The sequence below is a fragment of the Hyla sarda genome, chromosome 8 (genome assembly GCF_029499605.1).
Source record: "Hyla sarda isolate aHylSar1 chromosome 8, aHylSar1.hap1, whole genome shotgun sequence".
Lineage (NCBI taxonomy): Eukaryota > Metazoa > Chordata > Amphibia > Anura > Hylidae > Hyla > Hyla sarda.
In genome coordinates, this window is record NC_079196.1 from 62,011,526 (window position 1) to 62,038,462 (window position 26,937).

At 44.2% G+C, this 26,937-nt stretch overlaps 2 protein-coding genes across 6 annotated transcripts in view; one reads left to right on the top strand and one right to left on the bottom strand.

Annotated features, from left to right (window-relative positions):
* Nucleotides 1–9,155: 9,155 nt before the first annotated feature.
* On the bottom strand, nt 9,156–25,099 carry LOC130283775 (cytochrome c, somatic). 4 transcript variants are annotated; one of them, XM_056533219.1, is made up of 3 exons: nt 24,804–24,922; nt 14,353–14,542; nt 9,156–11,348 (listed from the first exon to the last, which is right to left on the bottom strand). In XM_056533219.1, the coding sequence occupies exons 2-3, from the start codon at nt 14,519–14,521 to the stop codon at nt 11,200–11,202; spliced, it is 318 nt and encodes a 105-aa protein (XP_056389194.1). In that variant the 5' UTR covers nt 14,522–14,542; nt 24,804–24,922; the 3' UTR covers nt 9,156–11,199. The 4 variants fall into 4 exon arrangements, with proteins under 4 accessions (XP_056389194.1, XP_056389193.1, XP_056389192.1 ...); XM_056533218.1 differs by lacking the exon at nt 24,804–24,922 and adding an exon at nt 15,878–15,985; XM_056533217.1 differs by lacking the exon at nt 24,804–24,922 and adding an exon at nt 24,960–25,099 and having other exon boundaries at nt 9,157–11,348.
* Nucleotides 24,863–26,937, top strand: part of RBM45 (RNA binding motif protein 45) — a 38,038-nt gene continuing 35,963 nt past the window's right edge. The window contains exon 1 of one of the 2 annotated variants that reach the window (XM_056533215.1): nt 24,863–25,246. In XM_056533215.1, the coding sequence (XP_056389190.1) occupies nt 24,968–25,246 (279 nt within the window). In that variant the 5' untranslated portion in view covers nt 24,863–24,967. The remainder of the gene's footprint in view (nt 25,247–26,937) is intronic. The other variant, XM_056533214.1, reaches the window with a different exon arrangement.

Consider the following 26,937-nt stretch of genomic DNA (forward strand, 5'->3'; position numbering starts at 1 on the left):
TTTTTATGCCAGTTCCAGCACTTAACCAACTTTCTAAAAGTTCTGGACAACCTCTTTTAAGTGGTTCTGTTGTTGTGGTCATAAAATAGACCCTAAAATCAACCTAAGGCTCTGACTAAAATCCTGTTGAACACTCTAGCTGGGAATTCAGCCAAGTCTCCCTCTCATTAGATTTCCATGGGTGTAGTGGATGGTTTACAGTAAACACAATGTAGTGAGAGAGAGAGTTGGATGAATTCCCAGCTAGTGTGTACAGCAAGAACAGGAAGTCTTTTACAAGGTGTACACTAAGCAGAAAGTAGGGCAATGAAGAAAACAGGGCAGACAGCTTGCATCAGAAGCAAAAGGGAAGAATTAAAGACCACAGAAAGGTAGTAAAATAACTTTTTATTTTACTAATATATGTCTATTTCTTAGACAGATGATTAGAGATGAGCGAACTTACAGTAAATTTGATTCGTCACGAACTTTTCGGCTCGGTGGTTGCTGACTTTTCCTGCATAAATTAGTTCAGCTTTCCGGTGCTCCGGTGGGCTGGAAAAGGTGGATACAGTCCTAGGAAAGAGTCTCCTAGGACTGTATCCACCTTTTCCAGCCCACGGGAGCACCTGAAAGCTGAACTAATTTATGCAGGAAAAGTCATCAACTGCCGAGCCGAGAAGTTCGTGACGAATCAAATTTACTGTAAGTTCGCTCATCTCTACAGATAATAGGTTTCATCATCGGAAAACCCCTTTGAATTAATGGCCACATTTGAATTTCCTTTATTCTTAAAAGCCACAAAGAGCAAATATACGAATATATGCTTGCACACTGTAAGAAAGCACTGAGATATAGTCCTCACTGTGTCTCAGCAGTTTGGCGTGGTCCCCTTTATGTTACCTAGCAACCACTGCAGAGGCTACTGGTTAATCGATAATAAAATCAATTTAGGTTAATGAAATCCAGTAAGATTTGTGTATATTGAGTTGACGTGATTATATATTTTTTTTCATTCACAATTCATTAGGGAAAGTGAAGAGACAGCAGGGGAGGAAATATCTCTCCATAAATCCCCTCAGTGACATCAAAGAAGCTCAGTACAGCACATTGTGGTGCAGTCTGCGGAGAACTACAGGACCATCACAGCATTGGGATCATCATTGATCTAAAGGGTCACATTATTTCTGGTCATTCACCGTGTCATACAGAAGGGCAGGTTAATGCAGCAATCCTAATGTGTCATGACAGCATACAATTGCAGCATTCTGTATTATACAGTGGTCCCTCAACATACGATGGTAATCCGTTCCAAACGGACCATCGTTTGTTGAAACCATCGTATGTTGAGGGATCCGTGCAATGTAAAGTATAGGACAGTGGTCTACAACCTGCAGACCTCCAGATGTTGCAAAACTACAACACCCAGCATGTCCGGACAGCCGTTGGCTGTCCGGGCATGCTGGGTGTTGTAGTTTTGCAACATCTGGAGGTCTGCAGGTTGTAGACCACTGTTAGAGGAAGTTGTACTCACGTGTCCCCGCTTCTTGGGACAGTCACCGCTCGTCACCGCTGTCCGGGATGTCGCCGTCCATCGCTGTCGCCGCGTCCCCGACGCTCCGGCAAGGCCTCTGCTTTCCCGGCATCCGCGCTCTCCGTCGCCGCCATCACGTCGCTACACACGCCGCTCCTATTGGATGACGGGACGGTGTGCGCAGTGATGTGATGACGACGATGGAGAGCGCTGACGATGCAGGGGATCCCGAAGAGGAATGTGCCGGAGCCCCGAGGACAGGTAGGTGATCGTCAGCGGACCACACGGGGCACCGTAAATGGCTATCCGGTGGCAGCTGAAGCAGTTTGCGCTGCCGGATAGCCGTTTATGCAATGGCCCCGACATACAAAAGCATCGTATGTTGATGCTGCCTTCAACATGCGATGGCCTCTGAGAGGCCATCGCATGTTGAAATTATCGTATGTCGGGGCCATCGTAGGTCGGGGGGGTCACTGTATTATTATGTCTGTAAACATAGATAAAATGAGCATTTTAATAGTTATAACAAATCCCTGCTAGGCTAGGTTCACACTACGGAACTTGTGCTATTATCCCTATAGACGGCAATGTATTCCATGTGGATTCTGCCTAAAGGATGAGCAAGATCATTTTTTGGGCAGGAGAATTTCAGTGGCAGGACATCCATTGTTGAAATTCTGTGCTGTGCAGTGGAATCACATTGTTAAAGGGGAACTTTGGTGGAATTTTTTTTTTTTTTTTTTCAAATCAACTGTTGCTTGAAAGTTTAACAGATTTGTAAATGACTTCTATATAAAAATATTAATCCTTCCAGTACTTATCAGCTGCTGTATACTACAGAGCAAGTTGTGTAGTTCTTTCCAGTATGACCACAGTGCTCTCTGCTGACACCTCTGTCCGTGTACAGGAACTGTCCAGAGCAGGATAGGTTTGGTATGGGGCTTTGGACAGAGGTGGCAGCAGTGAGCATTGTGGTCAGACTTAAAAGAACTACACAACTCTGGAGCATACAGCAGCTAAGTACAGGAAGGTTTACGATTTACAGATTCTGACGCCAATTGATTAAAAAAAAAAATATATATGTTTTTCCACCAGAGTACCCTTTTATTAAAATGTAAATACAGCAACTAGATTGTGTTGTGCTGAAGGCCTGTAGGGTCGCTTGTTGCAGGTCAGGTACCACCTGATCCATCAAAAACCTGTATTCACAGGTTGGCAGTAATATGCAGAACAGTAAACCAAAAACCATGCACTTATGTTTTTTTTTTTTTTTTAAGTATTTACATTTTGTAATTAATGCAAACCATGCACTTACTTGACAAAGAATCTAGTTCACACTCGAAGCGCATTGTTTGGTGCGTTTCTTTTTTCTTCCAATAAATTAGACACTTGGTTTTATACATTAGTGGACTTGGTATTTATCTAGGGAAAAGTCCAATCCCAGAATCCTATATACCAGAATCCTACTTTTTGCTAAAACAATCCCATTCAGATGAATGGAAATCATTTTTTTAAATATATACGCAAGTGAATATATATAAGTTAGAGAAGATAACTTCCTTAAATGTTTATAGACATAGGTCCCAATCAGACCAATATCTAACACTAGGCATTCTGTCTTACCGATCAATACTCAACATGTTGTTTTTGCAATAAACCCAAGTTCTGTAAAATGCTAATACCGCTAATAGTTGTTGTGTTCAAATGCTGTAGTTATTATGCACAACCTACAGAGCCTGGTGGAGTCTTTAACAATATCATTAGTTCCTGTGACATTTATATTGCTAGGTCCAGGTTTATAATAAATATTTTAGATGGTAGCAGCTTAAGTAATGTGACCAGCAACAAACGTAACATTGCCTGTTTATTGCATTTAGAGCGAACTGCACCCACCTGCCCTATTACCAATCTCCTCTTCTTAATCACTTGTTTAATAATTCAGCAGTTTCTTAGGGCTATCTCCACACATACTGGTCATGTCATCGCATTTTTTTTAACAGTGACTATGGCGAAAATACTGTGATTTGTTGTGATGTCACATAAACCATGGAACGCTGCTGCAGTTTTGCAGTAGTTGCACCAATAAACAGACTAAGAAACACAAGGCAAAAAACAATCAGTTTTAGCACAAATTGCCGTCAGTCTTGGTAAAGCTTGATAAAACCACAGTAATTTGTGGTAAGACACATGGGGGGATGTATCAAGACTGGTGTCTTACACGTCGGTCTAACTCAATACCCCGCTAGTGCAGGAGTTTGCTGGATTTATAAAGAGGAGCATTCTTCTAACTGAATCCGGGTGCATGAAAGGATATCTTCTCCAGCTCTGAGCTGGTTAAAACTTTCATTACCATTTTCAAAACTTGTAGTAAATTGGCCCCTGCCCCCTCAGCAAGCCGCACCCAACAAGCGGGCACAAACTGGCAACAAAATCAATCTGCATGCATAGAAAATATTTTTTTGCCGATATTGAAATAATAAATTCTACCCATGCAGTTTTTGTCTACATGACAACAGCCACAACATCTAAATGTGCAGAGACTACTGCTGTTTTTGATTATTATTATTATTTTTTAAAGGGGTACTCTGCTGCTCAGCGTTTGGAAGTCTATGGGAGGGGGCGTGACAGCTGTCCCATAGACGTGCATTGAGGGGGCGGGGTGTTACATTGTGAGGGGTGGGGCAACAACGTCACAAGCTCCCGGCGCCAGCGTTCAGAACAGTTTGTTTTTGGGAATATAGTAGTATACAACATACTATGCTTTCATATACAGGGAACAAAAAAGCATGTCAGTGCACATCAGCCAAGCAAACGGCAAAGGGACACTCTTCTGAACAGAGCCTGAAGCTGTCTATGCACATAAGATAAAGGTTGGACCGAAATGGGTGATCCTTTCCAAGGCTTACATAGTTCATAAGGTTGAAGAAAAGACGGGTTCATCAAGTTTAGTCTATTGTGTTAATCCAGGGGAAGGCAAAAAAAAATGCTTCTGGAGAAAGGTGCCCATAGCTCCATACTGGGGAAAAATTCCATCCCGATCTAAAATATGGCAGTCAGAATAAATCCCAGGATCAATGTTCCACTTCCAGAAATCTATCAGCCATAGCATTTAAAGGAGTAGTATAAAGAAAATTATCATCATCCCATTGTGCCCAGGCTGCTCCTTTAATTGCTTTGGAGCAGTTGCCTGTGACCTAACCAGAGTAAGTTTCATTGATACTCACCCTCCACTTCCGATCACTGAGCCCATTTTCATATATATCCTCCCCTTTTAGGTACTAACCTTTTGTGTGGCATGGTATCAAAGTCCAGATATACAACATCCACAGCTTCCCTGCAGTCCAATCTATAACTGAACTCTTCATAGAAGCTGATCACAGTATTCTGACAGGACTGATCCTTCATAAACCAATTCTAATGTTGAGGACGTACATGTACACCCTGGCTGCCTGGTACTTAACAGACTTTGGCAAACGTGGGTGACAGACGTGTTTGTTAACAGGCACTATGTTTCCTTACAGGTTACTATAAATACATCCACAATGTTGGCGTCCTGCCTGTCCTTCTGTAATAACAGATACCTGATACATCTATACCTTTTTGTGGCCATAATCATAAAACACTAGGGATCCTTCAAATGCCAAGAATGGATCCGTTTATAGGTTTAACTAACGGCCATTGCTGGATCTCCACAGACCTGGTCTATGACAGATTGTTACAACCTATATCTAACAATCATTTACTCCTCTGTGCTGATTATACGGTACTGTCTATCATACAGTATTTCTTCATTATTTTTCTGCACATCTCCCCTGATGACCTCATCATTATAAGTGACAGAAACACGTTGGGAGCCAGGGGTTTGTATTGTCACCAAAGAGGTGTTTTAAGCATCAGAGCACCCCATGAGGACTGATTAATAGTCTTGGACAAATATTTAATAGTTAACTTGGTAACATATTTGATACTTGAAATGGCAACAGTATTGAAGTTGGAACATATTCTGTATGTATGATTTGGTATCACGTAACAGTGTATTTTAATTTAGTTTTAATTGCACTTCCCTGGGTATTTTGAAAGACATGTTGTATCTGGTCTTGTGCTGTACCATACAATTATTGCTTTGTTGTCTTCTCAAGGTCATGGCAGAAATTTTTTTCTCACAGGCACATACAGTATTTACTTTTTTTTTTCACCAAATATACAGTAAGAAAGTCTTCATAACTAGAAAGCACCAACTATAACATCTGTGGCCTGTATCCTCTACCAAGGTTATCTGGTCATGGATGAATGCTGTACAATAAGCAATAATCATACAATACATTTTACATCTTCTTTTGTGAGACCAGAAAAGTATAATATATGTTATATATGTATCCAGGATGATTAACAACATGTAAGGCCAATAAAAGATGATCCACATGAATGATCCATTAAAAATGGATTGAATTCCTGCCATGCGTGTTTATCTATTACTATTATATATGCTTGTGTTTGCCCGCCACAAGACGATGGTTCTTTATCACATTTAGTCAATGTGAAGATTAAAGGGATTGTGAAAGAGCTGCTGAAAGCGGAGCTGTGGGGTCTGATGAAATGTACCCACTCTGGCTTTGAAATAAAATCATATATTATTAATATTGTATCTTTAATTTATTAAACACATATCTTTGTTGAATATTTACATTCATAGGTGATAAATAATCTAAATGTTATAATTTCAGTTCAGCAAAATTTGTTATTACTATTTATTATACCTGAGTCATTTATGAAGGAGTTGGAGTAGGAAGTTTGGCTTACCGATTCCTCAGCACCATGGTACAGAGACGCAACAAAGAGCTAGCACATTACACAGTAAGGCAAGTACAGACCATGGGAAAATCATGGGAAAAACTTCACAATTTTATACAAATTGTGGCAGACTACAGTAATGTGTAAATACCCGGGCTGCAGAGAGCCCACTGAGCTGCACCGGTACTCACACGGTATGGTAAAGGACCTTCCTTATGATGTCATCGCAGGTCCTTTACCATACAGTGTAAAGCTAGCATTATGTGGGGGCATAGGAAAAGTATATAGGGGGCACAGGTAGCAGTACAGGAAGATATAGGAAGCAGTATATAATGTCACATAGGAAATAGTATATGTGTAAAGGTGGCCATAAGGAGCAGTATGTTAGACAGGGGGTCATATGGGTCAGTTTATATGAGAGAGGGGGCCATGGGGAGCAGTGTGTGGAGGGAGGGGGGGTAGTCTAATCTGGGGTCTGTACACCAAAGGTCATCACCCATAAACAGAATAGGTGACAAGTATTTGATCACTGAGGTCTGACCACTGGGACCACCACTGATCATGAAAACAGAAGTAATTGAGCAGCAGCACATGATCACCAGCAACTCCATTTATTCTCTATTAGGGTGGGTTCACACTACGTTTATAGTGTACGGGTGCTGGATCCGGTTGGGAGGAGCAAAAACCGTCCACTCCCGCATCCCAGCCGGATCCAGCCCGAACCCCATTCATGGGATATGGGAGCAGACAATTTTCGCTCCTCCCAACCGGATTTAGCACCCGTACACTACAAACGTAGTGTGAACCCACCCTAAGACTTATGAACATTGCTGAGAGCTGAACTCACATGTATGCAGACACAATAAAGGATGAGGGATCATGTACTGCTGCTCCAATCACCCCAGGAGGAAAGAACCTCTGTTCTCATGATCAGTGGAGGTTCCAGTAGTCTGATCCCACCGATAGATATTTACGCTATCCCCTAGGTATGTTGTAGCTCTGGTAATGGGGCAGCAGCAAGCATAGCATTAGGAGAGCAGCAGGATGGCAGTGTAAAGGGTGGGGGTTGTTACTAATGAGTTTGGGGTAGACTCCAGAAGTGAGGGGCCCCAAATGTCTTGGTATATCATCAGGAGACATCATCATATTGACCTGGGCTGGATGGAGAAGAGACCATCTACAATCAGAAGACGTCCCTCCGGTGGTTACAGGGTGAAATAGTCCTGTATTCTGCGACTACTACGGATCAGGTGAGGGCTGCTTTAACATGGCCACAATACAGGGGCGTTTTAGGGTCTGATTTTAAAAGTTAAAGTGCAACTGTTGCATAAAATAGCACCCAATGTCTCCTATGCTGTTAAAAACACTTTTATCCACAGTCACCAAAAGTCATAGAGGCGTGGGCAAGGATCTGTAATGGGACCACCAAGTCTTACTTCTCCAAAGTCACAGCATCGGCCCAGTCTGTCTGACACTCAGCTCAGTTTCCTTCTAAAACTTTGCTTGCGAGATGAGTCTGCAAGCGGTGGTGGGGTAAAGCTGGGATGTTAGAGAAGTGACTGAGACTTTTACAGCTTAGAAGACATGGAACAAAGGTTAAACAAAGGCTGCAGTATACCAGGAATCGCTGCAGTATACCAGGAGGCGGTGACAGTTTTTTTTAACCTATTTTTATGTGACAGTTGTGCTTTAAAACAAAGAAAGTATTCACTATGGAGGAGATTTATGAAACCCGATGCAGAGGAAAGGTGAAGTAGTTACACAAAGCAGCCAATCAGACTGAGTCTTTAACCCCTTAAGGACTCAGGGTTTTTCCGTTTTTGCACTTTTGTTTTTTCCTCCTTACCTTTTAAAAATCATAACCCTTTCAATTTTCCACCTAAAAATCCATATTATGGCTTATTTTTTGCGTCGCCAATTCTACTTTGCAGTGACATTAGTCATTTTACTCAAAAATGCACGGCGAATCATTGTGCAACAAAATCAAAGAAAAAACGCCATTTTGTAACTTTTGGGGGCTTCTGTTTCTACGTAGTGCATATTTCGGTAAAAATTACACCTTATTATTATTCTGTAGGTCCATACGGTTAAAATGATACCCTACTTATATAGGTTTGATTTTGTCGCACTTCTGGAAAAAAAGCATAACTACATGCAGGCGAATGTATACGTTTTAAAATGTCATCTTCTGACCCCTATAACTTTTTTATTTTTCCAGGGGGGTGATTCAAACTTTTATTAGGGAAGGGGTTAAATGACCATTATTAACACTTTTTTTTTACTTTTTTTTTTGCAGTGTTATAGGTCCCATAGGGACCTATAACACTGCACACACTGATCTTTTACACAGATCACAGGCGTGTATTAACACGCCTGTGATCAGTGTTATCGGCGCTTGACTGCTCCTGCATGGATCTCAGGCACGGAGCAGTCATTCCGAGGAGGCAGGTAAGGGCACTCCCTGTGTCCTGCAAGCTTTCACCGCGGCGGTCCCGAACAGCCCGACGGAGCAGCCGGGTCACTTTCACTTTAGAAGCGGCGGTCAGCTTTGACCGCCGCTTCTAAAGGGTTAATACCGCACATCGCCGCGATCGGCGATGTGTGGTATTAGCCGCGGGTCCCGGCCGTTGATGAGCGCCGGGACCAACGCGATATGATGCGGGATCGCGGCGCGATCCCGCTTCATATCGCGGGAGCCGGCGCAGGACGTAAATATACATCCTGCGTTGTTAAGGGGTTAAAGGGGTACTCTGGTGGAAAACTTTTTTTTTAAATCAACTGGTGCCAGAAAGTTAAGCAGATTGGTAAATTACTTCTATAAAAAAAAAAAAAAAAAAAAAATTTTTAATCCTTTTCAGTACTTATAAGCTGCTGTATTGCAGTTGAGTTGTTCCTTTCCATCTGACCACAGGGCTCTTTGCTGACACCTCTGTCCATGTCAGGAACTGTCCAGAGCAAGATAGGTTTGCTATGGGGATTTGCTCTTGCTCTGGACAATTCCTGACATGGACAGAGGTGGCAGCAGAGAGCACTGTGGTCAGACTAAAAAGAACAACTCAACTTTCTCTGTAGTATACAGCAGCTAATAAGTACTGGAAGGATTAAAGGAGATCTGAAGTGGTAATTTTTCAGAATCCCTTGTGCCCGGGCTGCACCTTCTGACATTCCCCCGTTCCAAGGATATTGGTGTCCCTCCGCCGCTGGCCCTCTTCCTGCTTCCTGAGGACGGAGAGTCATATTGCACTCAGCATATCGCCGGCCGCAGCGATGTCCCACCTCTGCCAGTGATAGGCTGAGCACACTGTCATGTAACGAGCCTGGGCAGCAGGGAGAAGGCAGGGGAACGTCGAAAAGTGAGTTTTGTTACTTTTTGTAGGCCGGGGATTCTGAAAAATTACCACTACAGATCTCCTTTATGTTTTTAATAGAAGTAATTGTAAAATCTGTTCAATTCTGGAGCCAGTTGATATTAAAAAATATATAAATTGTTTTCCACCGGAGTACCCCTGTAAACAGATCTCTGAAAAAAGAAATCTGATTGGTTGCTATGGGTAACTGCTCCCCTTTGCACAGATTTTGATAAATCACCCCCTAGGTGTCTTACATATGGACATGTGTGTTATTGCCTTCAGCTGAGATGCACCACAATTCAACAAAGTGATCTTTGGTCATGCGACCATTAAGGGTAGGCTCACATGTCGCGCATCCGCAGGGTATTTGACCCTGTGGATAAGCTACTAACTGTCCCTATAGTGTGCCTCCTGCTGTGCCTGCTTTGTCTGCTCGTGGCAGCAATCCGCTGCAATGAGCAGACACACAGTGATCTGCGAGTCGACATGCGCATTTGCAGTGTACTCACAAACATTGAGTATGCTGCGCATGGCCGCGGCAACTAGCAGATCACTGTGTGTCTGTTCGCAGTGGCGGTCTGAGCAGGACACATGGCACAGCAAGAGGCATACTCTATGGACGGTCACTTTTCACTATAATAGTACTGGCGTTCTGAGCCTGAACATTAAAGAGGTGAATTCTGTTTGCGCTCCCTGTGATTGGCTGTTCTTAAAACATGGGAGGAAATCCACAATCAGTATTACTTTAAATAAAACAAACCCTAGAACATGTGTGTTTGAGAGAATATATAGACTGTGAGCCAAAACTGGCACAAAGTGGTGGCCTGATGACGGGTCATAGGAGCACAAATCATCTATTACCCTCCTGTGCCTTTTGCAGTCTGTTTTGTCCCGCTTCACTGATGTAACTGCGCCAAAGATAATGGCATGCACAATCCTTGGTGAGTGCCTCCCAATTACCTTCTGTTTAGGTTCTTCTGTGGAAATACCCCCTCTGGGGATCTGTGCATCACTGAGATCTGCTAGCCTGCTATTCATGGCTCATAAAAGAGCGTTGGGAGATTTAGGCATCTGTGCCTTTTGGTTTACTTTGTGGCCAGTTATATTGGGAACACAGACGGATAAGTGAATTTTTTCATGGCGAATAGTGGCAAAAAAAAAAAAAGTACAGAGTACACAATATACCACAGATTTCTTTTGTAATTATACAATCATTTACATGTGACATAAAATCAGACGTTCATGCATGTGTTCTCTGGTAATGACAACTTCCCTTTAAACATTCCTGCAGTCAAGTACATGACAATAACCCTGGGTTCACACAATGTGGTTTCTGATTGTTTGCAGAATGAAGACTTAAGCCAAAACCAAGACTTAGGACAAAGATGGCACTACCTCGCTGTGCGAGCTCTAGCACAAGGCCAAGGCATTGTCCCCCATTCACATTTATCCGTCTGCTAGATGATCATCACCCCATTCATAATGACATTATCCAAGAGTGAGTACTTCTCATGGCTTGTAAGGGAATCCCTGCAGCTAACATAGTCACTCAGAAGTGGATTTCTTTAAATACGCAATAAGATCTAAACGCTCGTTTTTCTTTTTAATACCAGCAAAAATCATTTTTGTTCCTGGAATATACTTCTTTGGGTTCTCCAGATACTCCAAAAGAGTGTCTTCTCCCCAAACAATACCTGTGAAAACACAAGAAAACGTGAGAATACTGTTCAGATTCAATACTAAAAGGGGTTATTTGGGTTTTATAAATGGATGGCCTATCCGGGCCCCTCTCTCCCATCACTAAGCTATAGGAAGGGGCTGTAGAGCTTGTGCAAGTGCTACAGCCTCTGGATGTTTACATATGCTTTGTACCTGCAAACACTTATATTATCAGTGGCAGTGTAAAGAACTGCAGTGGTGCCCTTCCCTCTTGAATAGTGCTGTAATTGCAAACACAGAACACTGATGAATTTGCAGTGCTTGCAGGAGCCGTACAGGCTCTTTAAAACAGCAGCTCGGCAGAGGTGGTGAACTTTGGATCTTCAAGCCAATATTGATGGCCTAACCCAAGGATAAGCCATCCTCCATTTTTTAAGTTTGGATAACTCTCATCTTAAAGGAGAACTCCAGCAAAAATTAACTTAGCTTAGTAGCTGATCGTGGGGGGGGGGGGTTCACGCTCTCCATTCATTTCTATGGGAGCACCGATGATGCCCAAGTTCTGTACTCGTCGCTGCTCCCATAGAAATTATTGGAGCGCGCGGCATCTGCAGTACACGCTCCTCACTGAGAGCCGGGTCCCATTCCTGCGCGATAGGCTACTTATCCCCTAAGTACATTTTTGCTGGAGTTCTCCTTTAAAGTATATTAGGGCTATATTCACACGACAGATTTGTTACAGAAACATCTGAAGAATCCATTCTATACATTTAAAGGGGTATTCCATAGGATAGGGGATAAGTGTCTGATTGCAGGGCGCTCCAGCCCCCACCCTCAGAGATTAGTGCAAATAAAACGGCCCGCTCAGCCAATCACTGGCTACGATGGAACCCAATCTCTGGGGCCGATTGGCTGAGTGGGCCGACACTTGCATTAGTCTTGAAAGGTGGAGGCCGGAGCAGGCCGTGGACAGGTAAGCAGCCAGGGCCCCGTACACAAGATCTAAAAAGTTCACCCCTAAAGGGGATGCATTTTGTAGCACACGCACAGTTTTGTAGAAGACCGTTACAGGAATTTCAGCAATAAATTGAATTGATTCCATCAATTTGCCATTTGGGGCCCAGATCATTGTTTTATGAATGGCAGGCGTCAGCGTAATCAGCTCGAAAATGCATTGCAGACGGCGCATTTCAGAGTGTTCCTAGCACCGGCTTGTTTGCCAATGCCTGCTGCATGCGGAATGTCCGGCCGGATAAATTCCACCATGTGAATGGGGCTTGTGAATGGTGTTACAAATGGCATTGAAGTGTGCAGTGGATACTAACTGTGGGCGCCATTCTGTGAGTGCCTGGAGTAGCCAACCTCAATAATGCAACCATAGCCCTTTGAGTGTGGCTGCAGGAAGCCTGTTCTACATGTATCTAGTTACCATTTGTACTGATATGTTATTAGAAGGGCATAAATGTCCCTGGAGCTTATTAAATTTAGGAGGAATTAAAAAGAGTACCTGTCACCAAACTAAACTTTTATTATATTGTTCCTTATGTAATTATAATACACTTTGCCATTTACTTTTTAGTAAAATTCTCAACCTTTATGACAGGCATTCATCAAGCGATTTAGTTAATTTTTCTTTACTAAAAATGTCGCATCTGCGTCTACGCGATTTTTCGTGCAACATTTTGACTGGAAAGCGGGAAAAGCAAGTTTTCCAAAACTTAACTACGAAGTAATAATTTTTAAATGGACTACGGGTAGTCTGGTATTTATTAACTGCGACAGTCGCAACTGCGCAAAAAAAAGTCGCAACAAGGTTAAAAATTGACTAAATTTACTCCAGCTCAAACATGGAGCAGAAAAAGCTACTACCAAAGTAGAAAAGGAAAAATTGCTTACGTGAAAGAAAATTATCAACAGGCTGAAACCAGTTGATAAATAAGTCACACATAAGCAAAAAAAAAGTAAAGAAAAAAGTATTAAAAAAAAGGAATACATAAGCAAACATTGATAAATGTCCCTCTATATGTTTTTAATGTGATAAAAAAAAAAACGACCACCAAGTGACTCTGTTCTGTTTCCTGAGCAAGTCAGACAGTTAGTTTGGTCTCCTTCTGGCCTATACCAGATGTAGTGCCTAATAGGACGCCTATGACAGGCAAAGCACACTGCAACACAGATATATTGCAGAGAATTACCGTATTTTTCCACCGTATAAGACGCACTTTTTCTTCCCCAAAACTGGGGGGGGGAAAGTTGGTGCGTCTTATACGGCAAATACACATTAAAACCTGTCCTATCGCGGCGGTCCCTGCGGCCATCAACGGCCGGGACCCGTGGCTAATACAGGACATCACCGATCGCGGTGATGCCCTGTATTAACCCTTCAGACGCGGCGATCAAAGCTGACCGCTGCGTCTGAAGCGAAAATAACACTAACCCGGCTGCTCAGTCGGGCTGTTCGAGACTGCCGCGGTGAAATCGCGGCGTCCCGAACAGCTTACAGGATACCGGGAGGGACCTTACCTGCCTCCTCGGTGTCTGCTCCGTGCCGGGATCCTCTGCATGGCCGGCGCTCTCCTTCGTCGTCATCACATCGTCGCGCACGCCGTCTTGTCATCCAATAGGAGCGGCGTGCGTAGCGACGTGATGGCGGCGACGGAAAGCGAGGATACACGGCAGCAGAGACGTTCCGGAGCGACGGGGACACCCCGGGGATGCGTCGACAGCGATGGAGGGCGACATCCAGGGAAGCGGTGACACGTGAGTACTACCTACTATACCAGTGGTCTTCAACCTGCGGACCTCCAGATGTTGCAAAACTACAACTCCTGGCATGCCCGGACAGCCGTTGGCTGTCCGGGCATGCCAGGAGTTGTAGTTTTGCAACATCTGGAGGTCCGCAGGTTGAAGGTTCAGAATCTTTTTTTTGTAGATTTTCATGCTTTAAAATTGGGTGCGTCTTATATGCCGGAGCGTCTTATATGGCGAAATATATGGTATATTAGCAGAGAGGTTAGACAATCTTCATTTGAATCTCACCTTTGCTTTTGTTTGCATCTGTGTAAGTATACCCTGCAGCCTGGCCTGTTTTACGACCAAACAGTCCCCATAAGTTTGGTCCCGTCTTGTGTTTTCCGTTCTTGTCAACCGTGTGGCACTGTGCACACTTCTGAACAAAAATCTTTTTTCCTTTCTCTACATCTGCCATATTGAATCCAGACTACAGACTCTGAAAAGAGAAAAAAATAAAAATAAGGAAACAGAAAATCTGCATTATAAGAAATAATTTGTAGACATTCTAGGGATCGCTATATGACTAGATTGACTTTAATTTAATGACAATTCCATACATAGCTATTTGGGCTGGGTTTAGTCTCTGGGCTGTAATAGGACACCTATAGAAGTCTATGGGGATATACTATATCTATATACATCTTTGATTTCATATGATGGAGGTTTATAAAATTTTCTTATTTTTACATGGAATAAAATTTTTTATTTATTTCTAATATTATTACACATATATTCGTCCCTGAAATGTGTGTAATGCAGTGACAATATTTGCAGCATACGGTGGCACCATGTAGAGATAAGCGAACTTACAGTAAATTCGATTCGTCACGAACTTCTCGGCTCGGCAGTTGATGACTTTTCCTGCATAAATGAGTTCAGCTTTCCGGTGCTCCGGTGGGCTGGAAAAGGTGGATACAGTCCTAGGAGACTCTTTCCTAGGACTGTATCCACCTTTTCCAGTCCACCGGAGCACCTGAAGGCTGAACTAATCTATGCAGGATAAGTGATCAACTGCCGAGCCGAGAAGTTCGTGACGAATCGAATTTACTGTAAGTTCACTCATCTCTAGCACCATGCACATGCATGAGCTCCAGATGGTAAAAACAAATTTTGATTCCTTTTTGACTCATTTAGAGGGAGCGTGATTAGCTTACTAAGGCTATGTTCACATGGCGTAATTTTTTCAGAATGTGTCTGCAGCAGGCACTGACTTGATGCTAGGACCCCTCGGAAAGGCATTTCTGAGCAAATTCCGACAAAAGAATTACCCCACAATGTCAGTTCTTTCTGCAGAGGCTGGGATTTGAATTTCCGCACCAGACGTTTCCAACGCAGGAGATTTGCCGTGTGCATGCTGCAGCAGCATCCCATTGAAAACAATAATACTCTGCTACAACAGAATTTTCTGTAGGATTCCACTCAAATGTTGTAGTGTTTACGATCCCTTATGTTTTCAATGAGTTTATAAACTCCCTTTAGTGGTGGCTACATACAGTTCAGTCCAGCGTTTCTCAACCACTGCCTCAAGCTGGAGCAAATCTCTGGTTGGGTATCACTGGATTAGTCAGTCCTAAATACAGAGAGGGTATTCATGAAAAGAGGAGCAGGTGAATGTGTTTTTTACTCCATTAATTTATGTAGTGGAAACTATGTACCTGCACCTAATTTATTACATTGTGCAGGGCAAGTGTTAAAGGGGTATTCCAGGAAAAAAAACTTATTTTTATATCAACCTGCTCCAGAAAGTTAAACAGATTTGTAAATTACTTACTATTAAAAAATCTTAATCCTTTCAATAATTATCAGCTGCTGAAGTTGAGTTGTTCTTTTCTGTCAGGAAACAGTGCTCTCTGCTGAGATCTCTGCTTGTCTCGGGAACTGCACAGAGTAAAAGAGGTTTGCTATGGGGGGGGGGGGGGGGAGGTTGAAATAGCCGATAACTTATACCGGAATATCGTTGTATAAGTTATCGGCCTGAAACGTCATAGATTATCGGTATCGGCCCTAAAAAAAATATGAAAATAAAAAAAATCTATATCGGTTGATCCCTAGCAGGAATCCTAAATCTCAAGTCCCCTGAACCATCACCATGAAACGATAGATAAATAAAAGCTGGTGTGCTCCATGTTTGGAGTATGGCTCACCCCACCTGTATAATACACTTATCTAAGGCTGGACTAACATATGTCCTGGTCAGTGAACACAGCCTAAACAACTGATGCATTAACTAAAGAAAAAAAAAGTACATAAGTTGGTATCAGTTGTCTAGGATCCGGTGTTCCTTAAAGGGCAGCCAATCCTGGTAGGCAATGCGGCTGGCTAGACCCGCAAGGCAGCAGCACCTGCGATCACCCCTGTCAGGCTCTCTTGTCCCAGTGACATGAGTCAAGATATTAACATATTCATCACTTGGGCAGGTCAGGCAGCAAATATTGAGGAGGCAGGGGAGCTCGGCGAGCCAGCTCCCTGCCTCCAATGCGCACAACAACACAACAGAAATGGTTTTAAAAAGGGGCATAATTTAACCAATTAAAGTGACCACTGTTTTGAATGATATACTTCCCAGCACTAGATCCCGGTATATTGGGTTTAGTGCAGGTGAACAGGCTGTCAGGTTTTCTTTTGTTGTGCGTTCCCTTGTCCATCACCCATGCGGCTTGAGTTTTCCTCAGATGCTTTTTCTACAGCGCTGGAGGAAATCACCAATGGACATAAGTAAAATGACCGACGTCTCAGTGAATATCTCAAAGATGCACCCTGACCCCGGTCCATGTGCAGCATATGGTCACATGACAGTGCTGTGATGTCATCGTGTCATGCTGCATATGGTCACATGACAGTGCTGTGATGTCATCGTGTCATGCTGCATATGGTCACATGACAGTGCTGTGATGTCATCGTGTCATGCTGCATATGGTCACATGACAGTGCTGTGATGTCATCGTGTCATGCTGCATATGGTCACATGACAGTGCTGTGATGTCATCGTGTCATGCTGCATATGGTCACATGACAGTGCTGTGATGTCATCGTGTCATGCTGCATATGGTCACATGACAGTGCTGTGATGTCATCGTGTCATGCTGTATATGGTCACATGACAGTGCTGTGATGTCATCGTGTCATGCTGTATATGGTCACATGACAGTGCTGTGATGTCATCATGTCATGCTGCATATGGTCACATGACAGCGCTATGATGTCATCATGTCATGCTGCATATGGTCACATGACAGTGCTGTGAGGTCATTGTGTCATGTTTTGCACAGCAGAGACCTAGAGCTGATATAACAACCTAATAACTTTTTTTATCAAGTACTTTCTCTAGAAAGACCCCCAACTACCATAATGTTTCAGCCCCTGTAGACTTGGAGCTGTGACCCCATATGCAGGCAATGTGTCCGTCCAGCTCCATGTATGCAGTCTCTATGACACCCCCGTTTCCGCCATGTCTCACCGGTCTTTACGGTAACTCGGCAGCGCCAGGTCACCGCCTTGGCTTTCCCCACGACCACTTCACGCGCGACACCAAAGAGCCGTCACCTAACCCCTGCATTCCTCAGCCAATCAGAGACTGCCTGAGAACTGCGTGACGTCACTACTGCTATTTCGCCGGGCCGCCCCGCCCAACGACGCGCGGCTTCACCAATGACATTAGGCCGCTCTCCTGTTCCTGCGCTGTGATTGGCTGAGCCAGTGTAGTGGGCGGAGCCGTTTTCAATGTTACCTTACATAGGAAAAAGACGCAGAGACATCCGGGGAGTTTAGACTGTGTATTGGTGTGAAGTTGCAGTGGAACTACAACTGTCAGCATGCCTGCTATACACAATGAGACATGTGCCATAATACAGAATACTTACATTGTTCACTTGTATTTAGTGCAGTTTGATGTTCCTGTATATTAGACATTGGTCATAAAGGTCTAAGCAGGAAGTTACTGGCTAATAAAATACAGAGGAGGCCTCAAGGGGAATCGACTATAGTATATTATAGGACCACGGTTATAACTATAGGACTTCTTTGCATTGCGTCTTTACCATTAGGCCAGGTTCACAGTACCGAATTTCCGCCTGCAATTCCGCTTTGAAATTGCAGGCAGTAATTCCGATTACTAAAATATATAGTGTAGTGAATGGGTTCCCGTTCACAAATTACACTTCGGAATTTGTGAAGCGGAATTTATGAACAGAAAATCCGCTTGAAAATTTCCGCCTGAAGAATGGAGTTGCTCATTCTTCAGGCGGAAATACTCGCGGAGCACATATAAGTCTATTGGAGACTGCAGTGTCCGCGTAGTCCTACTGAATCAGTCGGCGCTGGTCGCACTCGGAATCTCCGGGCAGAAACTTTCTGCCCGGAGATTCCGCATTGTGAACCTAGCCTAAAGGTCTATTCACACAGCAGAGTTTCCGCCTGAGGAATTCTGCCTCAAATGGGTACTCCGGCACTTAGACATCTTAACCCCTATCCAAAGGATAGGGGATAAGATGCCTGATTGCGGGGGTCCTGCCGCTGGGGACCCCCGTGATCTTGCACGCAGCACCCCAATTAAAATCAGTCCCCGGAGCATGATCGCTCCGGGTCTGATTACCGGCGACCACGGCGCCGGCGGCGTGTGACGTCACGCCCCCTCCCATAGGCTTGCATTGAGGGGCGGAGCGTGATGTCACACGGGGGCGGAGGCGCGCCGGAGTACCCCTTTAAATTAAAGCCCATAGACTTCTTTGGGGTTCCACGCTCCCATTCACACTTCTGAATTTCCGCTTGCGGAAATTCAGAAGTGTGAATGGGAGCGTGGAATCCCATAGAAGTCTATGAGCTTTAATTTGAGGGGGAATTCTGCTGTGTGAATGGACCCTAAGGCTAGGTTCACACTAGGGAATTTCCGCCTGCAATTCCGCTTTGAAATTGCAGGAAGAAATTTCGCTTGCTAAAATGTATAGTATAGTAAATTGTTTTCCTTTCACAAATTCGTACTTCGGAATTTGTGAACGGAAAATCTGCTTGGAAATGTCTGCCTGACGAATGGTGTTGCTCATTCTTCAGACGGAAATACTCGCGGAACACATTGCAGTCTGTTGCACTCGGAATCTCCGGGTGGAAATTTTCTGCCTGGAGATTCCGCAGTGTGAACCTAGCCTAAAGGTACAGTTTACAGGTTTCCCCTCTGCGAGTTTGAGCCCAGGTAGATTTACATTGACATCAATGCATTCTGTTGCGGTCTTTCCACTATGGTAAATCTGTTGCAGAAAGCCTGCTGCAGCTTAAACCCGCAGTAGATCACGCCAGTTCACATGACAGAATTTTTGAGGAATGTCTGCCCAGAAAATTTCAGGCGTACATTCTGTAAACAGCCGGCACCGGCAGAATATTACGGCAATAGCACCACTCGGAAATGCGCCATGTGAATTCTTTTGGCAGAAGCTGAAATTGGTATTTCCGCAGCAGATGTGTGAAATTTAGTGTGCAGCCAAATCCTATTAAAAGTTGGCAGAAAACGGAATTACGCTTAGAAAATTCGGAGCTGATATTCCTCAGTGTGCACATACCCTATTGGTCACACGGTGGATTTTTTGTAGAATGTCCTGTGGAAAATTTCCAGCAGACATTCCACAGACAGCGGGCACCAGCAGAGCATGCTGGCACTAGGACCCTTTGGAAATGTGTCATCGTCATAGACAGCAATGCATTTCAGAGCTGATTCTGCAGAAAGAATTGACATGTCCAGGGCGGAAATTCTGCCGTATGCACGGATCCTAAGAGAGGCTGAAGGCAACAGTCATCTAGAGACTGGAGGAATGCTGAGCCTGGGGGGAAAGCATGAAATCACAAAAAGGTGTCGATCCACCACACACATGAGGCAAGTAAAGCACTTAAAGGGGTTATCCAGGAAAAAACTTTTTTTTTATATCAACTGGCTCCAGAAAGTTAAACAGATTTGTAAATTACTTCTATTAAAAAATCTTAATCCTTTCAGTACTTATGAGCTTCTGAAGTTAAGGTTGTTCTTTTCTAAGTGCTCTCTGATGACACCTGTCTCAGGAAACGCCCAGTTTAGAAGCAAATCCCCATAACAAACCTCTTCTAAACTGGGCGTTTCCCGAGACAGGTGTCATCAGAGAGCACTTAGACAGAAAAGAACAACCTTAACTTCAAAAGCTCATAAGTACTGAAAGGATTAAGATGTTTTAATAGAAGTAATTTAAAAATCTGTTTAACTTTCTGGAGCCAGTTGATATATATAAAAAAAAGTTTTTTCCTGGAATACCCCTTTAAAGGGGTAATCCGGTGGAAAACACATTTTTTTTTATTAACTGGTGCCAAAAAGTTGAACAGATTTGTAAATTTCTTCTATTAAAAAAATCCTAATCCTTCCAGTACTTATCAGCTGCTGTATACACCAGAGGATGTTGAGTAGTTTCTTTCTGTCTACCACAGTGTTCTCTGCTGACACCTCTGTCCATGTCAGGAACTGTCCAGAGTAGGAGGAAATCACTATTGTAAAACTATCCTGCTCAGGACAGTTCCTGACACGGACCGAGGTGTCAGCAGAGAGCACTGTGGTCACTGTGGTATTTACAGTAACGCTTTAACTAAAGAATTATGGTCGGGGCCCTGTTACAGATTTTACATTGGGGCCCCACCTCTTTAAGTTACATCTGTGCAAGGAAGATATCAATCTCCTATATATAGTGGGTTAAAACGACTATTTCTGTAAGTATTATAAGTTAATACAACAAGGGAATAAGAAGGAAGGTCATCAGGACACACTTTGTTGTGTGCTCATAGGGACACCCAAAAAAGTTCTAGGATCACACCAAATGTGTCAGATAAAAACCTTCTTATGCAAAGTCATGTGTATTTGATTTTTGTCCATGTAAGCACAATATTAGAAATCCTGCTCAATCTGGGTCAGATTGGACTGGGATTTATGGCTGATAGTATCATCGCTACCCTCATGCTTTGAACACCTTACATCTCTTGGGCTCCAGGTGAAGGAGTCAAAAAGGGCCCCGCTGCACTTATCTCTGGTGCTCCCATAGACAATGCACGGAGCTCATCTAAAAATGTAATCATCATCAAACTCCTACTTATTGTCCCCGCCACTCCTCTCAGTATGAACTTCTGTCTGATCATGGACTCCTTGCTCCGCCTTAGCATATCCACCATGATATTTTACAATATGACCACCAGCCCTACTAGTGCTGTGCTCTGCCACTACTTTAACCTCGACCACCTCTGCCACACACTCCAAAGGCTAAATGTCCTCGCAGAACTCCTCCTCATGGCTAATGTCATCCTACTGTTTAGAACTGAGGGGGGGGGGGGAGGAAAGACAGAGATAATGGAACAGACCGTCTAGGAAGGCCACTTCCACTGGGCCATGAAACTGAAAACAATGAGGAATCCACGGACACCTGACTCAACATCCTATGGTCAGACTCTTCCTTCTCCTGAGTTGTCCAAGAGTGAGGCAACCAGTCCACAATGGCCTCATCTTCCTCCAAAACAACACAACCACTGGAAGAAGTGGACATTTGCTTGCTAATGTTGCTGCAAATACTACCACATGGCACCTGGCTGCAGTTTCTACCTGTACTGGGCCTGGGCAAATGGGTGGTGCCCACAGTGCTGATACTGCCACCAAGATGCTTAAAGGAAAACTGACGCTGATCGATATCATGCCCGGATCCGTCCAGCCTTCCGCGTGATATCTTTATTTTCACTGCGCTGGGGCCGCCTGTGGGTGTACACAGGAAGCCGGCACAAGGACAGTGGAGGCACATACAGAGCGAGGAGGGGAGGGAGGGCATGAATATGCAGAAGACGGGCGGTGCTGCAGGCCGAGCGGTGGTGACATCACAGTGCCAGATGAAGGCAGTAACCCTGCCCGTGCCAGTTAAAAGATGATTTGCATATCTTGAAAAATTAAGATATCAGGCGATCCAGGCACGGAAGGCATCGTATTGATCAGTGTCCCCCGCACTAGCAGCCAGTACCTCCGGTTAGTGTGTGTGTGTGTGTGGGGGGGGGGGGGGGGGGGGTTAATTGGTGACAGTTCTCCTTTAATGGCAGTGGACATGGCAGGTGTGCTCTTTTCTCTACCCCTTCCTCATCCAAGCAGACATTGTTTTTTTTTATTGGAAAAAGATTTTGAGGCGATGTTTTTGCAGTCACTATGTTCACACAATGGAATTTCTGCAAAATGTACTGCACATTGAATTGAATGAGGATTTCACTGTACCAGTCACATGGCAGAATTTCCGCTGTGGAAATACCACTACAGAAATTCTGCTTTCCAGATTCTGCAAGTAGATTTACTGAATGGAATTGCAGAATTTCGCCAAAATTGCAGCAGAATTTTGGCGAATGTGTGTTATCTATCTGAAATTCAAACCCCATTGATTCTAATGGGATTCTGCTGCGGACTAGTTTTATATTTTGATGTAAAGAAAAATTTCCGCAGTGGAATGCCCGTCGCGGAAATTCTGCTGTCTGAATGGGACTGCAGAATCCCATTCAAATCAATTTGCAGTAAATCATGTTGAAAGTTATGCCGGAATTCTTCTTGTATACTCCGCGGGATTCACATGGCAGCATGTCCGTAAGGAATTCCGCATGAATTTCCATAAGGACATTCTGCTGCAGATTTGTTCTGTTCACATGTCAGAATGCCGCGGAAATCCTGATTACAGCATCCGCAAAAACATTTAATATGTTCAATGTTTTTGAGGATTGGGCATAAAAATGCATAGCCCATATACGGAAAAATTAAAGTATTTTAGGGATCAGAAAGGAAATTTTTAGGCAGGAACTTGTAGAGAGAAATGTCCAGTGTGGTAATACGTTTATAAGGAACACATTGATACACAGGGCGTACAAAGTGACGCGTTTCAGTGGATAACCTCCAACTTAGTCATATTTTTAGGCATACTAATTATAATATAAAAAGTTAGAAGTAGTAAAAAAAAAAAAAAACAACATCAATTTGGTTGTGTAGTTGTATGCATATGTACCTACAGAATAAAGATAAGGTGTTGTTTTTACCGAAAAGTGCATTGTGTAGAAATGGAAGCCCCCAAAATTTAGAAAATGGTGGTGTTTTTTTTTTTTTTGTACTTTTATCCCAGAAATACTTTTATTTTTGTTTTGCTGTACATTTTGCAGAAAAATTACAGATGCCATTACAAAGAACAACTGGTCCCGCATAAAACAAGCCCATATGGATAGAAAATCGAAAGAGTTAAAGGAGTAGTGCAGTGAAGAATAAATTATCCCCTATCCAAAGCGGTCGGACCCCAGCGATCCCCTAAACGGGGCCATGGCGCTCTGCCAGAAGTTTTTACCCCCACAGGAACCCGTAACCAACATGCCTCCTCCGTGTATGTCTATGGGATACATGGAGGGGGCATGTCGGCACGCCCCCTTCCAGAAGACTGCTGGGGCCCCGTTCAGGAGATCGCGAGGCAGGGATGTGGAAATTATATCGCCCGACTCCCGGGACATGCAATTCCGGGTGGCGGGCAGGTGAATTCTTCAGGCATTTAGCCCTGCTTTGGGCAAGCAGGGCTAAATGCTTAAGGAATTCCCATATAACGGGACAATCAATTTTGTGCCGGAACTAAACTCCTATAGACTGCAGCTGTATCCTGTAGCGAGCCGCGCAGGATGTCAGCGTCCTGGCGTAGCCGTGTGTGATGACATCACACAGAGTGTGCACCTCCGTCCGGACCGAGGTTGCGGTCCAGCAACAATCACCGAGCCCCAGAGCCTGCCAAAGCACACATGAGGGCGGAGGACAGGTAGCAGGGGATCAGAGAGGGGAGTTTGGTAAATAAGTGAATAATGTGGTACACATTATGACACAGGGGGCATCAGAGGGGGGATGGGGTATAATGGCAAAGGAGGATGGGGGGGGGGGAATATAATGGCACAGTGACCTTCAAATGGGAGAATATAATGGCACAGGGGGTATCAAAAGGGGGAATATAATGGCACAGGGGACCCTACCTGATAAAGAAACATACCTACCTAAAGGGGGGACTACCAGGCCCCGGCAGTCGGCATGGTGTCCCCAGCATGACGGGGTGGCTCAAATGCCCCTCCATATATCTCTTTGGCGTCCTAGCGGTCGGACTATAACTTCTCCCCTTTCTTTCGGATTGGGGATAAGTTATTTTGCACTGCAGTATTCCTTTAATGGGTGGACTTACTTATGAGGGGCCCTATTCACCTAATGGGGTGACTTACTGGTCTGCCTATTAAGTTTATATTAATAAAGATCTTATTTACATACTATTTTGGGTAAAATTATTTTATGTACCAGGACAAGTGGATCGTCATGAGGGACAAGTAGCTTTTTTTTATTTATTTTTTTATTTCCACACCCCTGGAGAGGGGATTAGTTATATTTCACTACAGAATTCCTTTAAGACTATTTTAAGACAAAGTGCAGTGTGAACCTTGTCCTAGTCAAATTCCCGATTGTGACTGAAAACTGCAAGAACACGAAGGACACCTAAATCAGTGTTTCCTAACCAGGGGGCCTTCAGCTGTTGCAAAACTACAACTCCCAGCATGCCCGGACTGGCCAAGGGTTGTCCGGGCATGCTGGGAGTTGTAGTTTTGCAACAGCTGGAGGCCCCCTGGTCGGGAAACACTAACCTAAAGACGTGAAGTACTAAACTCTGACGCACGCAATGCTGCATCCAACCACTAGATGCCGCTGTTGCCTGAGCGAAGCCGGATGCGAGACGGACGCTAAAGATAAATGACGTCAGCGGAAGAGGCGGGGATTAGCGCCGGTTACGAGTGACTAGTGCTTTTGTCAGTTATTCAGCGCGCGCAGCTACCGAGGAAAATGGAAGACAACAGCGGATTTCGCCCGTCGGCCGGGAATCTGGACGATCCTCCCAACAGCCGGGTGTTCTTGGTGGTCAGTAAGTCGCTGACGGAGGACACGATCCGGGAGAAATTCGCCGAGTTCGGAGACATCCAGGACATCTGGGTTGTGAAGGACAAGTACACGAAGGAGTCCAAAGGTATCGCCTTCGTGAAATACGCTAAATCGTCCCAGGCGTGCCGGGCTATGGAGGAGATGCACGGCCGAGGCCTCAGCGACAACACCAAGCCCATCAAGGTATTAGCGCCTCGCGGACAGCGAGCGACCAATCAGATCGCGGCGTTTAGTGTAGGCGCATGCTTGCTCGAATGTGATTGGTTGTCTAGGAGTTTGTGTCCTATCAGCTTGTTTGAATGGGGTGCAGTTAACCAATCAGATTCCATCTAACATGTTAATACAGCTTCCAGACGACAAGCTTATAAGCAGTGATCTGATTGGCTACTTTGTCTTATTGGAGCCAATCAGATCGCTTCATATGCACATATGGGGGAGATTTATCAAAACCCGACTGGAGGAAACGTTGCCCATAGCAACCAGTCTGATCACTTCCTTCATATTTAACAAGGAATCTGCAAAATGAATGAGGCTATTTGGTTGCTATGGGCAACTGGTCTACTTTTCCTCTGCACAGGTTTTGATAAATCTCCCCCAAGGAGGTTTTATTAGTAGTCTAAGTTTCTACATCAGTATTTCCCCAACCAGGGTGCCTTCAGCTGTTGCAAAACTACAACAGCCAGCATGCCCGGACAGATGTTGTCTGTCGCTGGGAGTTGTAGTTTTTCAACCCTGGTTGGAAACCTGACCATCCTCTTTGTAGTCAGCGAGGACTGTTTGGACCGTTCACACTACAGGGATTCCATGTTGAATCCGCATGCAGCAGCCTCTCATTGATTTCTGTAGCAGAACCTATGGTGAGAAATTGGGTTCAGCAGAATCTGCCATAGAAATGTTTTTCTGTCAATAGGACAGAGCAGCTTGACAATTCCATTGGCGCTGATCCATTGATTAAATCCCCCCCCCCCCCCCCCCAAGACTACTACAGTGTTGTTACTGATGACCATAGAGTGAATGTAGCCATACCTTTTATCACCGCTTTTCTCTCTTTTATAAGTTATAAAATAGTTTTATCTAGCGGTCATGCACAGTTGGATAGGCGTGGCTTGGGAGGGGCGCATGGACTGTGGACTGCTGTCGAAATACACAGTGGTCCCAGCACTGAAAGAGTGGATAGGTGTGGCAGCGGCGGGGCTTTGCAAACCCCAAGCCTCGCCTATCTGCCTGTGCCTGACCGCTGGATAAAATGATTTTATAACTTATAAAAGAAGGAAAAGCGGTGATAAAGGTATGGCTATATTCACTTTATGGTAATCAGTAACAACATTGTAGTGTTCTGGGGGGAGGGGGGGGTTATTAAATGACAGTTGGTCTTTAAGGGTCTGTTCACATGTTCTTATATTTTGCTGCAGATTTTTCTACCCAATTGAAGTCAATGGGCAGTAAAATCTGCTGCAGCAAAAATAAGGATGTGTGAAGTGACCCTCAGGTTATGTTCATGCAGCGTTTTTCCACAATTTTGTGGAATTTCTGCTTCGGGATTGCCGCAGCAGAAATTCCTGTATTCTTTTGGATTGCGCCCTGCAGTTTACCTTGTGTGAATTGCAGATCGCAATATTTTGTGTGCGTATTTCCAATACGTTATAAGTAATTTCACTTAAAGGGGGGGTACTCCTGCCCTAAGAGGTCTGATCGCAGGTGTCCCGCAACTGGAGTCCCCACAATCTCTCATGCAGCATCCACCTGTGTGAGCTCCACGCAGCACTGGAGGCTCAGTCTGAAGCCTCACGACTATGGGGGCGGAGTAACCTGACGTCATGATTCCGCCCCCTTGTGATGTCATGCCATGCCCCCTCAATGCAAGTCTATAGGAG

Coding starts and splice junctions, on each gene's coding strand:
- LOC130283775 (XM_056533219.1), bottom strand. CDS start 14,521: ATGGCAGATGTAGAGAAAGGAAAAAAGATTTTTGTTCAGAAGTGTGCA. Junction 11,349..14,352: donor AGATGCAAACAAAAGCAAAG/GTGAGATTCAAA, acceptor GTGTTTTCACAG/GTATTGTTTGGGGAGAAGAC.